A 15,702-nucleotide genomic window follows, 5' to 3' on the forward strand; every position below is an offset into this window, starting at 1 on the left:
GATTTCTTCTTTTCTTTTTTCTTTCTCTTTTCTTTTTTTTTTTTTTTTTTTGGATGAGCTTTCACTTCCACTTAACAATTTCTCCTCGTGTTTTTCTAGTTCTTTCTTCCAGTTCTCATTCATTTTTTTCTTCAAATTCAGCCAAAACTTGGGAGTCTTTCTTCTTTTCTAGTTGCTCTATGACTTCTTCCCAGGTAGGCCTTGGTCGATTCAGATAATTCTGTATTATTGGCCCTAAAGACTGGATTGGACCCCTTGATCTTGCCACTGCTATTGGGTTCATATAGGCCACCTGATTGTCCCACTTCGTGGTGCTGTGCTGAGCGCACAGTCCCAGGCCGAGAGAAACAGGCCAGAGAGACGGTCGAAGTAGGCCCGCCGCAGGTCCTTCTACCGTCCCCTAGAAGCTTTTATTTGTCAATACCGGCAAATGTACCTGGCACCAAGGTACATTCAATATGGTGTCTCCTGCTTTTTTTTTTTTTTTTGTCATCACATTTATGGGTATCATGACAGCCTTCAAGTAAAACCACGTGTACAGGTATCATGGCTGCCGCCAGATGGAGGCTGCATTTGCATAATAGAAGACTAGGGTGGGAGGGCCAGTCTTTTCCAGGGATGTAAATGGCACATCTGGCGAAACCAATTCCCTGAGCCCTATATAAATTAATCACCACCTCCTCAAGCCTCTGTACAAAACTGACTGTTCCAGAGGAAACAGGAGACCTTTCTGGTGAACCACTTCCTCATTATAAGAAAGCTTTTTCTCTCTCACTTCTTCTTTTTCTACTAAATTTTCCACTTCTAAACCCACTCCTCATGTGTGTCCATGTCCTGAATTCTTTCTTGATTGTGACAAAGAACCAGGGTATATAACCCAGACAATGGAGCCATTTCATCACCTGGCTTCCTTAGCTCTTATGAAGGTATTTTCATGCATAAACAGTTATTCAAATTGAGGTTTCTGTGAGGGAACAATCACTGGAGAGTCCTATTCCACCATCTTGCTCTATCTCTTGTCCATCAGGAATTCATTAAATGGTGTCAATAAGAGAGACCAAATGATTGTAACGATAACTGATATCTTGAGTTGGAAAGTTAAGTGGAGAGAGAAGAAGCATTAGGCATTATGTACAGAGAGTGACAGATTACTGAATGGATTTAAGTATGATAGTGGGTCTTATGTTGCTTGGATATAATATGGTGGTGAGGGCTGAACATGTTTCTGATATGTTTTCCATCTCCTTAAAAGAGGTATTTCAAAAAATTTGATGCTGAGCCATTATCAGATATGAATTGCCACTTACCTTGCATTCTTGTGAACAGCACTCTCCGGAACCACATTGCACATTACGTTTCATTGTACATGTTGCAGGGTCACAGCATAATTTATGTGTACAATTCTGTAAAAAAAAAAAAAAAAAAAAAATGGTAAGTGCTAACCATATATAATTAGGTACCATCAAATAAAACTGTGACATAAAACTTTACAAAGTATAAAGCTTTTCTAAAATTCACAGATTTTTCATAATCCCATTCTTTATATGAAATTTAGAGAAATCAATATGTGAAATAAAGGTATTGTCTTGAGCGGGGAGAAAAAGAGTGGGTTTAAAAAAACACCTGTTGGGTACTACACTCTCCACCTCTGTGCAATTTGCCCATATAACAAATCTGCAAATGTACCCCCTGTAGCTAAAATAAAACTTGAAATTTTACAAAAGAAATGTATTATGTTACTATATTTCATATAATTTCAATGATATTCCTATGGGGCCAAAACCTAGAGGAAACAGTTATTAGATATCTTATTAACTAGCATTCTCTTTAAACATTTTCTTATATTATTGATCTTATAACAAATCATATCAGCCAGATTTATTCATGCATAGAAACAAAAATTAACCTCAAAAATGGTTCATAAAATCACAAATGTTTACTGTTTTCTCAATGCCTCCACTTAACTTCTTTTGGAAAAAATGAAAAACTAGAGATTCTAGAGCTGCAATGTTAAATATGATAACCACTAGCCATGTGCAGCTATTTAAATTTAAGTTAACTAACATTAAATAAAGTTAATAATTAATGTACTCAGTCATATAAGCCACATTTTGAGTGCTCAACAGACACGTGATTAGTGGAAAGTGCATTGTATGGCACAAAAGAACACTTCCATAATTATGGAAAGTTCTGTTGAAGAACACTGCTCTAGAAAATGGATGTTTAATTTTACAGTACGGTTCGTATTTATTTATTGGACCTAGCATAAATTTTGTCCTTATTTCTCTTATGGTGGTGAATAAGATTGTTTTATTTTCAAAAACAAAGTCAAGTTTACATTATTAAAATAAGCCCCGATTTGTCTTGCTAATATTTGTTTAGAATTTATGTATCTAAGTTCATGAGTGAGTCTGGTCTCTAATTTTCTTCACTTATAATAAGCTTCTCAAAGGTTTTTTTGTGTCAGGTTTACACTGGTTTATAAAATGAGTGGAGCTTTGTTTGAAAAAAAAAATAGATTATTTCCTCCTTCAATGTTAGAATTTATCAGATAAATCTAGTGTTGTTATCAGAAGTTTTTAAAATACAGATACAACTCTTTTGTTAGTTATAAGACTATTTTAATTTGTTTTTCATTGAGTCACTAACTGTAACTTTTGCCATTCTAGTAGTCTTTCATATTCACTGAATATTCATATTTATTAATATAAAATTTTTCATTATGTCCTCTTTCTAGCTGTAGTTTCTGAAGTTTTTTTAAAAATTATTATTCTTTTTCAGTCCCGATATTGGCTGTTTATACCCCTTAATTGGTTTCATTAGCGTTATTTGAAAAATTTTAACTTTATTTTACTTCTTTCAAGGAATCAAGTTCTTTTTCTCTTTAAGCTATTATATAATGATTGCTTATTTTTTAATTCTTGCTTTTATCTTTACTATTTATACACTTAAATCTATAAATTTTCATTGAAATATGGTTATAGATATATTGCTGAGTTTTGATATTATCTAATTTTCATTGTAATATATTCACCTGCTGGAAATTTAACAGCATACTTTTTTTAACTTTGCAAATATTGGGGATATTCTGGCTATGTTAATTGGTTTATTGAGTGAACTTCTCAGCAGATAAATAGTTAATTGATCTATTTCTTGATTTATACTTTGCTGCAATGTACTAGATAAACATACTCTTGTGTATGTTTTTTTCCCCCTGGAACACTCTGCAGACTTTGTCTAGATACAAAACATATTTGAAGCTTATTGTTGAGTAAGAAAAGCAATTTGCAAAAAATGCACAGAATATCATTTGTCCAGAATTTTCTCCACAGAATTATACCCCATATTTCTATAGATACGTATATATATGAAAAATAGAATAAAATATCTAAAAATATATACACAAAGCTGTTAACAAAAGGGACTTTATATATGGGAGTGATGGTCCCAAGAGGAAATTTTACTTTTATCTTTAATGTCTTTATGTTTGATTTTTTTACAATTATCATATATTTGTGTATAATTTACATAGTTAATGCATAGCTACTTTGAAAATATAATTTCACCCAGTTGTCTCATAACCTCTAGGGCTACATATGGCTTGGTCAAGACCCAGGATTAGCAGGCAGTGATTGGAATAAAATATTGATATGTTGAATATATTTATTATGGTTAAAAAAATGTGTTCCCAATACACATAGTCACTACATTGTCCAAGTTCAATGCTAATAAAAAAAACCTTAAAGGCAACTAGAGAAAAGGGTCAGATCATGTATAAAGGGAAACACATCAACTAACACTGAATTTCTCAATGGATATCTTACAAGCCAGGTGCCATTGGGAGATTGTTTTCAGCATTTTTAAAGAAACTCCAGCTAAGAATCTTATATCCCATTAAACTAAGCTTCACAAATAGAGTAATAAAATATTTCCCAGATAAGCAAGTGCTAAGGGAATTCATTACCAAAAGACCAGCCTTACAAGAGATCCTTAAGAGAGTTCTAAACAAGGAAACAAAAGAATGATACATGCTGCCACAAAAACACACTTAAATACCTACCCTACAGATCCTCTAAAGCAATGCACAATAGAAATTACAAAGCAGGCAGCTAACAACTTTATAATAGTATCAAAACCTCACATATCAATATCAACCTTGAATTTAAATGCTCTAAATGCCCTTCTCAAAAGGCACAGAGTGGCAAATTGGATAAAAAAATAAGAACCATTTGTCTGCTATCTTCAAGAGACCCATATGACATGTAATGACACTCATGGACTCAAAGTAAATGGTTGCAGTGACATCTATCATGCAAACACAAAACAAACAAAAAAGAACCCAGTCTCTATTCTTACATCAGATAAAACAGATGTTAAACCAACAACAATTTTTAAAAAGGACAAAGAATGACATTACATAATGATAAAAAGTTCAATTCAGTGAGAAGATATAACTATTCTAAAAATATTTGCACCCAACATTGGAGCACCCAAATTCATAAAACAAGTACTACTAGACCTACCAAAAGACTTAAATAGCCAAAAATAATAGTGGGGAACTTTAACATCTCCACTGACAGCATTAGACAGATCACTGAGGCAGAAAGCTAACAGAGGAATCCTGGCCTGAAATTTTAGTCTTGACCAATTGGACCCAATAGACATCTATAGAACACACCACTCATCAACCACAAAATATGTATTTTTCTCATCTGTACACAGAGCATACTCTACGATCAACCATATGACTGATGATAAAGCAAGTCTCAATAAATTTTAAGAAATCAAAATCACATCAAGCATAATCTTGGACTATAGTGAAATAAAAATAGACATCAATACGAAGAACGTCTCTCAAAACCACACAATTACATAAAAATTAAACAACTTGCTCCTGAATATCTTTTGAATAAACAATGAAGTTAAGGCAGAAATCAAAAAATTCTTTGAAATAAATGAAAACAGACATAACACAGCAAAATCTCTGGGATGCAGCACAAATGGTGTTAAAAGGAAATTTTATAGCAGCAAATGCTTATGTCAAAAAGTTAGACCTCAGATTAACGCTCTAACCTCACACCAGGAGAAACCAGGAAAACAAGGACACACTAACCCCACAGATATCAGAAAAAAAGAAATAACTAAAATAAGAGCAGAATGGAATAATATTGAAACTCAAAAATACAAAGAATCAACAAAACCAAGTGTGTGTTTTGAAAGGATGAACAAGATTGATAGACCACTAGCTACATTAACAAAGAAAAAAGAGGGAAGATTCAAATAAGAATAGTGTAATCAGAAATGACAAAGGTAACATTATAACCAACCACACAGCAATGTAAAAAATACTAAGCCTATTAATAATACGTCTATGCACACGAACTAAAAAATCTAGAGGAAATGGATATATTCCTGGAAAGCCACCATCTCCCAAGATTGAATCAGAAGAAATTGAAACCCTGAACAGGCTAACATAGAGTTCAGAAATTGAATCAGTAATAAAAACCTACCAACCAAAAAAAGGCTCAGACCAGTTGAATTCACAGCTAAATTCAACCAGACATACAAAGAAGAGCTGGCAGCAATTCCACTGAAACTACTCTAAAACACCAAGAAGGAGGAACTCCTCCCTAACTCATTCTATGAAGTCACTATAACCCTAATAACAAAACCAGGCTAAGGCACAATGAAAAAAAGGAAAGCTACAGGCTACTATTTCTGACAAAAATAGACATAAGGATCCTCAACAAAATAGTAGCAAACCAAACCCAGGACCGCGTCAAAAAGCTAATTCACCATCATCAAGTAGGCTTCATTCATGAGATGCAAGATTGGTTCAATACATGCAAATCAATAAATATAATTCACCACATAAATAGAAGTAAAAACAAAAACCATATCCATTATCCTAAGTGAATTAATGAAGGAACAGAAAACTAAACACTGCATATTCTTACTTATAAGTGGGAACTAAACACTGGGTACTCATAGACGTAAAGGTAGCAACAATAGATACTGAGGCCTACCAGAGTGGGAAGTGAAGGAGGGAGGCAAGGGTGGAAAAACTATTGGGTACTAAGCTCAGTGTCTAAGTGACAGAATAAGTTGTACCTGAAACCTCAGCATCACACAATATACCCAAAAAAGAACCCTGCACATGTATTCCCCAATCTAAAATAAAAGTAGAAATTATAAAATGTAAATAAAATAATGTGTTTTCAGCAGCTCTTAGAAAAAATGTTTTATATATTTTAATTAGGTTATCTTTAATTTGTTGTTCAAATATCGTGTATCTTCAGTAATTTTTTTCATTTGCTTTTTCTATTGTTTCCTGCCAAAGATGTGTTAACACCTCTTAAAGTGATTAATTTATCTGTCTCTCTGCATGGAAAATTTTGCTTTAAAATATTTTAAAACTATGTTTGGGTGATGTTTAATTTAGAATTATTGCAGGCGTGCTGGACCTAGCCTGTTGTGGCTTGCAAGGGCCAATTTTTAAATTTTCAGAAATTTCATGAACTGGTTGCTAACAAAGCCATTAATCAAAATTTAATTTCATTAATTTACAATTAAATAAATTGTATTTTTAAAAGCTAGCCATTATTGAAAGCATCATTTCTTATTTTCCTACACTTTAATTTTACCTATGCTCTTGATGATATTAGTGGCTATTATTAGTTTTTGGTGGAAATGTTGTATAATGAGCTGCTACCATTCACATTTTTTCAACTCTGCATTTAATAATGTTGCATTTGTCACTTGAAATCCACCACTGTGGGAATGTTTAAAGGAAGAATTTCAGCAAGTGCTACACATCAAGGCCTAAATCAGGTTTTGTTGATTGTCATGGTACAGGGGCTAAAAGGTTTCAGTTTAATAAATATAGTTTGTATGAGGTTAAGAAATAATTCAACAGTAGCTAATGTACCAGATTTAATAAAAATAAATTTATTTGGTAAGAGAAAATTAGGTTAGAATTCCAATTATCAAATCATGATTGAATCACAATCATACATTGAGTTAACTATAGAATCAATGAAAGTATTCTGGGAGAAGCATTCTGGCTGTATGAATTTACAGCAGAGAGTATTCTTACATAACTGAAAGCATGTACTCTTTGAATAACTTAACTGCAATGAACTACACCCATTTAAAATGTTTAGTTTAATAAATTTTGCCATATGCATTTACCCATATAATCAAGTTACAGAACACTCCTATTGCCAACCAGAGGTACTCCTATTTATTGAAGTCAACCACTCCTTCACACTAAAGATTACTTTCTATCTTTTTAATAATTTCACATAAAAAAGAATCTTGTATAAACTTGTAAATCTGGCTCATTTCAATCAGCATAATCTTCTTTTGTGATTCACCAATGCTGTTACATTTACCAACATTTTCTTCATTTTTTATTGCTAAGTAGTTTTCTAATGATTAGAAATACCACAATGTATCTGTCCACATGATGATGGATATTTGGATTGCTTCTAGTATTTGGCTGCCAAAATAAGGTGGCTCTAAACATTCATGTACAAACATTTTGGGGGGTATATATTTTCATTTCTTTGGAATAAAAAATACTCAGAGATGGAAATCTAGGTCAAAAGGAAAGTATATATTTAACTTTACAAGACATTGTCAAAATGTTTCAAATATTTTTACACCCAACTAGCAATTGATACACATTTCAGCTGTTCTACATCTCAACAAAACTCACTGTTTTTATCAGAAGGGGGTGTATTTTTGCAGACCTTCTGATACATGTGCAGTGTATATGATGTGGTTTTAATTATTTTCCCAGGTGACTGGTGATATTAAACATCACTGCATTTTCTTATTGTCATTTATAAACACTCTACTGTAAACTGTCCAAATTACTTTGCCCATTTTTTTAGATCATTTGTCCCCTTTTAATTGAGTTGTAAGCATACTCCAAAGAAATATAGATTTGGTCTTTTTAGATTTTCTTTAGTAGATAGTATGTTTAGAGTATTGTTAGGATTACAGCAAAATTAGGCAGAAGACAGAGATTTTCCGCATAACTCTTGCCCACCCACATATACAGCCTCCCTGCTTAACAACAGCTCAGAGTGGTACATTTGTTACAAACAATAACCCTACATTGACACACCATTACCACCTGGAGTTCAATTTTACATTAGTTAGGGTTTACTTTGGTGCTATACATGATACGTATTTGAAAAATTCATAATGACATGTATCAACCACCACAGTATCATACAGAGTAGTTTCACTGTCCTAAAAGTTCTCTGTGTTCTGCCTAATCATCCCTTCCTTCTCTTTAACCCCTGGGAACTGCTGATCTTTCTACTCTCCCCATACTGTTGTCTTTTCTAGAATGTCATGTAGCTGAAACCATGTGGTATACATAGTTATTCAGATGGCATCTTTTACTTAGTAATGCATATTTTCAATTCCTTCATGTTTTTTCATGGCTTTATAGCTCAATTCTTTTTAGCACTAAATAGTGCCCCATTGTCCAATGTGCCACATACTATTTATTCATTTACCTGTTTAAAAACATTTGAGTTGCCTCCAAGTTTTGGCAATTACAAATAAAGCTACTAGAAACATCTGTGTGCAGCTACTAGAAACGTGTGTGCATGTTTTTTTGTAGATATAAATCTGTAGCTCTTTTCGGTAAATACTAAGAGAGTGATTGCCAGATAATATGGTAAGAGCATATTCAGTTTTCTAAGCAACCACCAACCTATTTTCCAAAATGGCTGTGCTATTTTGCATTCCACTCATCTTGCTTACTAAATAATGACTGAAAATTCCTGTTACCCCACAACCTCATCAGCATTTTGTGTTTTTAGTGTTCCAGAATTTTGATCATTTAATAGGTATATAGTGGTATCTTGGTGTTTTAATTTACATTTCAACAATAATATACAATGTGGAACATCTTTTTGTATTTGCCATCTATATATCTTTTCTGACAAAGTGTCTTTTAAAGTCCTTTGCCCATTTTTTACTCAGGTTGTTTGTTTTCTTAGTGTTGAGTGTATTAGTCTCTTCTTACACATACATAAAAACATACCTAAGACTGGGTAACTTATAAAGGTAAGAGGTTTAATTGACTCACAGTTCAGCATGGCTAGGAGGCCTTAGGACACTTAAAATCATGGCAGAAAGGGAAGAAAACACATCCTTCTTCACATGGCTGCAGCAAGAAGTGCCGAGCAAAAGGGGAAAAGCCCCTTATAAAACCATCAGATCTCAAGAGCGGTCACTGACTATCACAGAACAGCATTAGAGTAACTATCACCATGATTCAGTAACCTCTTACTGGGTCCCTCCCACAACACATGGGGATTATGGGAACTACAATTCAAGATTAAATTCGGGTGGGGACACAGCCAAACCATATCGCTGTGCCCATGGTCCTTCCCAAATTTCATCCTCACATTTTAAAACGCAATCATGCTTTCCCATCAGGGCAAGTTCCTTCTGCCTATGAGCCTGTAAAATCAAAAGCTGGTTACTTTCTAGATGCAATGGAGATACAGCCACTGGGTAAATACACCCATTCCAAATGGGAGAAATTGGCCAAAATAAAGAGGCTACATGCCCCATGCAAGTCCAAAATCCAGTGGGGCAGTCAAATATTAAAGCTCTGAAATGATCTCTTTGACACCATGTCTCACATCCAGATCACACTGATGCAAAAGGTGGGCTCCCACAGCCTTGGGCAGCTCTGCCCCTGTGGTTTTGCAGGGTATACATCCCCTCCCAGCTTCCTTCATGGGCTGGCATTGAGTGCTTGTGGCATTTGCAGATGCACAATGCAAGCTGACAGTGGATCTACCATTCTGAAGTCTGGAGAACAAATGGCCCTCTTCTCACAGCTCCACTAGGTAGTGTCATAGTGGGGACTCTCTGGGGAGGGGTTCAAATCCCACATTTCTCTTTTGTACTGCCTTGCAATGTTCTCCACGAGGGTGCCACCCTGCAGCAAACTTATGCCTGGACATCCAGGCATTTCCATACATCCTTTGAAATCTAAGCAGAAGTTCCAAACCCCAGCTCTTGACTTCTGTGCACCCACAAGCTCAACACCATGTGGAAGCTGCTAAGGCTTGGGGCTTGCACCCTCTGAAGCCATGGCCTGAGCTATGCCTTGGCCCCTTTTAGCCATGGTTGGGATGCAGAACACCAAATCCTGAGACTGCACAAAGCAGCAAGGCCCTGGGCCCCACCCACAAAACCATTTTTTTCCTCCTAGGCCTCTGGGTCTGTGATGAGAAGGTCTGTGCTGAAGACCTCTGACATGCCCTGAAGATGTTTTCCCCATTCTCTTGGTGATTAACATTGGCTCCTCATTATACAAATTTCTAGAGACAGCTTGAATTTCTTTTTCTCCTCAGAAAACGTTTTTTTCTTCTCTAACACATCGTCAGCCTGCAAATTTTTCAGACTTTTATACTCTGCCTCCCTTTTACACATAAGTTCCAATTCCAAACCATATCTTTGTGAATACATAAAACTTAATGCTTTAACAGCACCCAAGTCAAATATTGAATGCTTTGTTGCTTAGAAATTGCTTCTGCTAGATACTCTAAATTACCTCTCTCATGTTCAAAGTTCGATAGATCTCTAGTGCAGGGGCAAAATGTTGACAGTCTCATGCTAAAGCATATAAAGAGTCACTTTTATTCCAGTTCTCAAGAAGTTCTTCATCTCCATCTGAGACCACCTCAGCCTGAACTTCATTGTCCACACCACTACCACCATTTGCATCAAACCTATTCAACAAGTCTCAAGTACATTCCAAAATTTCCCAAATATTCCTGTCTTCTTCTGAACCCTCCAAACTGTTACAACCTCTGCCTGTTACACAGTTCCAAAGTCATTTTCACATCTTTATCTTTACAGCAGCACCAAACTCCTGGTACCAATTTGCTGTATTAGTTCAGTCTCACATGCTAATAAAGACATATCTGAAAGTGGGTAATTTGTAAAGAAGTTTAATTGACTCACAGTTCAACATGGCTGGGGAGGCCTCAGAACATTTAAAATTATGACAAAAGAGGAAGGAAACATGTTCTTCTTCACATGACAGCAATAAGAAGTGCCAAGCAAAAGGGGCAACAAAACCCTTATAAAACCATCAAATCTCATGAGAACTCACTGATTATCACTGTAACAGCATGAGGCTAACCAACACTATGATTCAATTACCTTCCATTAGGTCCCTCCCACAACACATGGGGATTATGGGAACTACAATTCAAGATGAGATTTGGGTGAGGACGCAGCCAAGCTGTGTAACTGAGTTTTAAGAGTCCTTTGTGTATTTTGGATAAAGTCCCCTTTAATGTCTGTCCTTTGCAAATATTTTATCAAAATCTGTGACTTTTCATTTTCTTGAAAGCATCTTTTTCAAAGAAGAAAGTTTTTAAATTTCAATACAGCCCATTGTCTCAATTATTTCTTTCATGGATGTGCCTTTGGTTTACCTAAAAAGTTACTGTCAAACCCAAGATCATATAGATTTTCTTTTATGTTATGTTACAGAAGTGTTATAGTTTTGCATTTTACATTTAGGACTGTGATCCATTTTAAGTTAATTTACACAAAAGGTATAAAATTTCTATCAATATTCAAATTTTTGCACATGGATATCCAGCTCTAGAACCATTTGTCAAAAATACTATCTTTGCTCCATCATATGGTCTTAGCTCCTCTATCAAAAATCAGATGACTATACTTATATGGGTCTATTTCTGGGCTCTCTATCCCATTCCATCAATCTATCTATTCTTTTTATTTTTTTTAATTTTTTTGCATTTTAGGTTTTGGGGTACATGTGAAGAACATGCAAGATTGTTGCACAGGTACACATGTGGCAGTGTGATCTGCTGCCTTTCTCCCCAACACCCACATCTAGCACTTCTCCCCATGCATCTCTCCCCAACTCCCCTCCACCGACTGTACCTCCCCTATTTTTCCCCAACAGACCCCAGTGTGTAGTGCTCCCCTCCCTGTGTCCATGTGTTCTCATTGTTCAACACCCGCCTATGAGTGAGAACATACGGTGTTTTATCTTCTGCTCTTCTGTCAGTTTGCTGAGAATGATGGTTTCCAGGTTCATCTATGTCCCTACAAAGGACCCAAACTCATCATTTTTGATGGCTGCATAATATTCCATGGTGTATATGTGCCACATTTTCCCTATCCAGTCTATCGTCGATGGGCATTTGGGTTGGTTCCAGGTCTTTGCTATTGTAAATAGTGCTGCAATGAACATTCGTGTGCATGTGTCCTTATAGTAGAACGATTTCTAATCCTTTGGATATATACCCAGTAATGGGATTGCTGGGTCAAATGGAATTTCTATTTCTAGGTCCTTGAGGAATCGCCACACTGTCTTCCACAATGGTTGAACTAATTTACACACCCACCAACAGTGCAAAAGTGTTCCTATTTCTCCACATCCTCTCCAGCATCTGTTGTCTCCAGATTTTTTAATGATCGCTATTCTAACTGGCGTGAGATGGTATCTCAATGTTGTTTTGATTTGCATTTCTCTGATGACCAGTGGTGATGAGCATTTTTTCATATGTTTGTTGGCCTCATGTATGTCTTCTTTTGCAAAGTGTCTGTTCATATCCTTTGCCCACTTTTGAATGGGCTTGTTAGTTTTTTTCTTGTAAATCTGTTTTAGTTCTTTGTAAATTCTGGATATCAGCCCTTTGTCAGATGGGTAAACTGCAAAAATTTTTTCCCATTCTGTTTTGTTGCCGATTCACTCTAATGACTGTTTCTTTTGCTGTGCAGAAGCTGTGGAGTTTGATTAGGTCCCATTTGTCTATTTTGGCTTTTGTTGTCAATGCTTTTGGTGTTTTGGTCATGAAGTCCTTGTCTACACCTATGTCCTGAATGGTTTTGCCTAGATTTTCTTCTAGGATTTTTATGGTGTTAGGTCTTATGTTTAAGTCTTTAATCCATCTGGAGTTAATTTTAGTGTAAGGTGTCAGGAAGGGGTCCAGTTTCTGCTTTCTGCACATGGCTAGCCAGCTTTCCCAACACCATTTATTGAACAGGGAATCCTTCCCCCATTGCTTGTTTTTGTCTGGTTTGTCAAAGATCGGATGGTTGTAGATATGTTGTGTTGCCTCCGAGGCCTCTGTTCTGTTCCATTGGTCTATATCTCTGTTTTGGTACCAGTACCATGCTGTTTTGATTACTGTAGGCTTGTAGTATCGTTTGAAGTCCAGTATTGTGATGCCTCCTGCTTTGTTCTTTTTGCTTAGAATTGACTTCACTATGTGGGCTCTCTTTTGGTTCCATATGAAGTTTAAGGTGGTTTTTTCCAGTTCTGTGAAGAAGGTCATTGGTAGCTTGATAGGGATAGCATTGAATCTGTAAATTACTTTGGACAGTATGGCCATTTTCACGATATTGATTCTTCCTAAACAGGAACATGGAATGTTTCTCCAACTGTTTGTGTCCTCTCTTATTTCGTTGAGCAGTGGCTTGTAGTTCTCCTTGAAGAGGTCCTTTACGTTCCTTGTTAGTTGTATTCCTAGGTATTTTATTCTCCTTGTGGCAATTGTGAATGGCAGTTCGTTCTTGATATGGCTCTCTTTAAGTCTGTTATTGCTGTATAGGAATGCTTGTGATTTTTGCACATTGATTTTGTATCCTGAGATTTTGCTGAAGTTGCTTATCAGTTTCAGGAGATTTTGGGCTAAGACGATGGCGTCTTCCAGATATACAATCATGTCTTCTGCAAATAGAGACAATTTGACTTCCTCCTTTCCTATTTGAACACCCTTTATTTCTTTCTCTTGCCTGATTGCTCTGCCTAGAACTTCCAGTACTATATTGAATAGGAGTGGTGAGAGAGGGCATCCTTGCCTAGTGCCAGATATCAAAGAGAATGCTTCCAGTTTTTGCCCATTCTGTATGATATTGGCCGTTGGTTTGTCGTAAATAGTTTCTATTATTTTGAGATACATTCCGTCAATACCTAGCTTATTGAGGGTTTTTAGCATAAAGGGCTGTTGAATTTTGTCAAAGGCCTTCTCTGCATCAATTGAGATAATCATGTGGTTTTTGTCTTTGGTTCTGTTTATGTGGTGTGTTACATTTATAGACTTGCATATGTTGAACCAGCCTTGCATCCCCGGGATGAAGCTCAATCTGTCTATTCTTCTGCAAATACCACAGTTTCCTGATAGCTGTAAGTTTATAATAACTCTTGAGTGAGGTAGTATCAGTCCTCAAACTTTGTGATTGTCCTTCTTGTGACTATTCTGTGTCTATTGCCTCTCCATACAAACTTTAGAATCGTTTTTTCAGTATCTACAAACAACTTTCTGAGATTTTAATTCGGATTGCATTGTATTTCTGGATCAAAGTTTGAAGAACTGACATCTTACAATATTGGTTTTGTATTTATAAACGTGGAATAATTCTCAATATATTTAATTTTTTCATTCTTTTAAAATTAGTGTGTTATAGTTTTCCTCATATAGATCTTGAAGTTTTTCTTTAGATTTATACTTAAGTATTTAATTTCAGGGAATGAGAATGTTGATGGTATTGCATTTTTAATTTTAAATTACACCTGCTCATTATTAGTATATATGAAAGAGGTTGACTTTTCTGTATATTTACCTTGTATCCTACAACCTCATTATAACCACTTATTTGTTTCACATAGTTTTATGTTGTTGTTGATTTTTTTCAGATTTTCTACATGGATTATCATGCCATTTGGGAACAATGACACTTTAATTTCCTTCCTCTTAAACTGTATCCATTTTATTTATATTTATCATTTATTGCATTACTTAGGGCTTCCAGTATGATACTGAAAAGTAATGATGAAGGGAGACATCCTTCATTTGTTCTTCAATTAGTGAAAAAAGCTTCCAATTCCTCACAGGTAAGTTCTTTGTTAATATTTTTTATCAAGCTGAGGAAGTTTTTCTTATTCTTAATTTACTCAGAGTTTTTATCCTGAATGATTATTAGTTTCTATAAAATGATTTTAATGCATCTATTAACATGATCACATAATGTTTCCACCTTTACTTTGTTGATGTGATGGATTACATTAGCTGATTTTCAAATGTTGAATTAGCCTTCCACATTTGGGATAAACCCACCTACCCAACTGTGTTGTACAATTTTTTTATACATTGTTGGAATTCATTTGCTAATATTTTGTTGGGCATTTTTGCCTCTATGCTCTTGAGTGATACTGTTTTGTAGTTTTCTTTCTTTGTAAGGCCTTCATCTTGGTTTTCAATGTTTGAATATGCTGACTTCACAGAATAAGATAAGAAGTATTTTCTCTCCTTTATCTAATAAAAGAGATCATAGAGAATTGGTATGTTTTTTCCTTACATGATTGGTAGAATTTACCAGTAAATTCATCTGCACCTGATGCTTTCTTTTTTGGAAGCTTTATTAACTATTGGTTTAAAGTCTATTTTATCAGAGACTAGGATTGCAACCCCTGCTTTTTTTTACTTTCCATTTGCTTGGTAAATCTTTCTCCCTCCTTTTATTTTGAGCCTATGTGTGTCCTTGCATGTGAGATGAGTTTCCTGGATATAGCACACAAATGGGTTTTAACTTTTTATCCAATTTGCCAGTCTGTGTCTTTTGATTGGGGCATTTAACCCATTTACATTTAAGGTTAATATTGGTATTTGTCAA

The 15,702-nt window shown here is 35.3% G+C and overlaps 1 protein-coding gene and 1 pseudogene across 1 annotated transcript in view; both read right to left on the minus strand.

The window, feature by feature from the left end:
- Positions 1-364, minus strand: part of LOC116558304 — a 1,044-nt pseudogene extending 680 nt beyond the window's left edge.
- The window catches only part of LOC116558305 (disintegrin and metalloproteinase domain-containing protein 5-like), a 104,086-nt gene that overhangs the window by 43,786 nt on the left and 44,598 nt on the right, over positions 1-15,702 (minus strand). Inside the window, exon 13 of the mRNA XM_032288139.1 lies at positions 1,308-1,403. Coding sequence (XP_032144030.1) covers positions 1,308-1,403 — 96 coding nt within the window. The remainder of the gene's footprint in view (positions 1-1,307; positions 1,404-15,702) is intronic.

Source organism: Sapajus apella, unplaced genomic scaffold, assembly GCF_009761245.1.
Source record: "Sapajus apella isolate SASKATOON/1434 unplaced genomic scaffold, GSC_monkey_1.0 scaffold21, whole genome shotgun sequence".
NCBI lineage: Eukaryota > Metazoa > Chordata > Mammalia > Primates > Cebidae > Sapajus > Sapajus apella.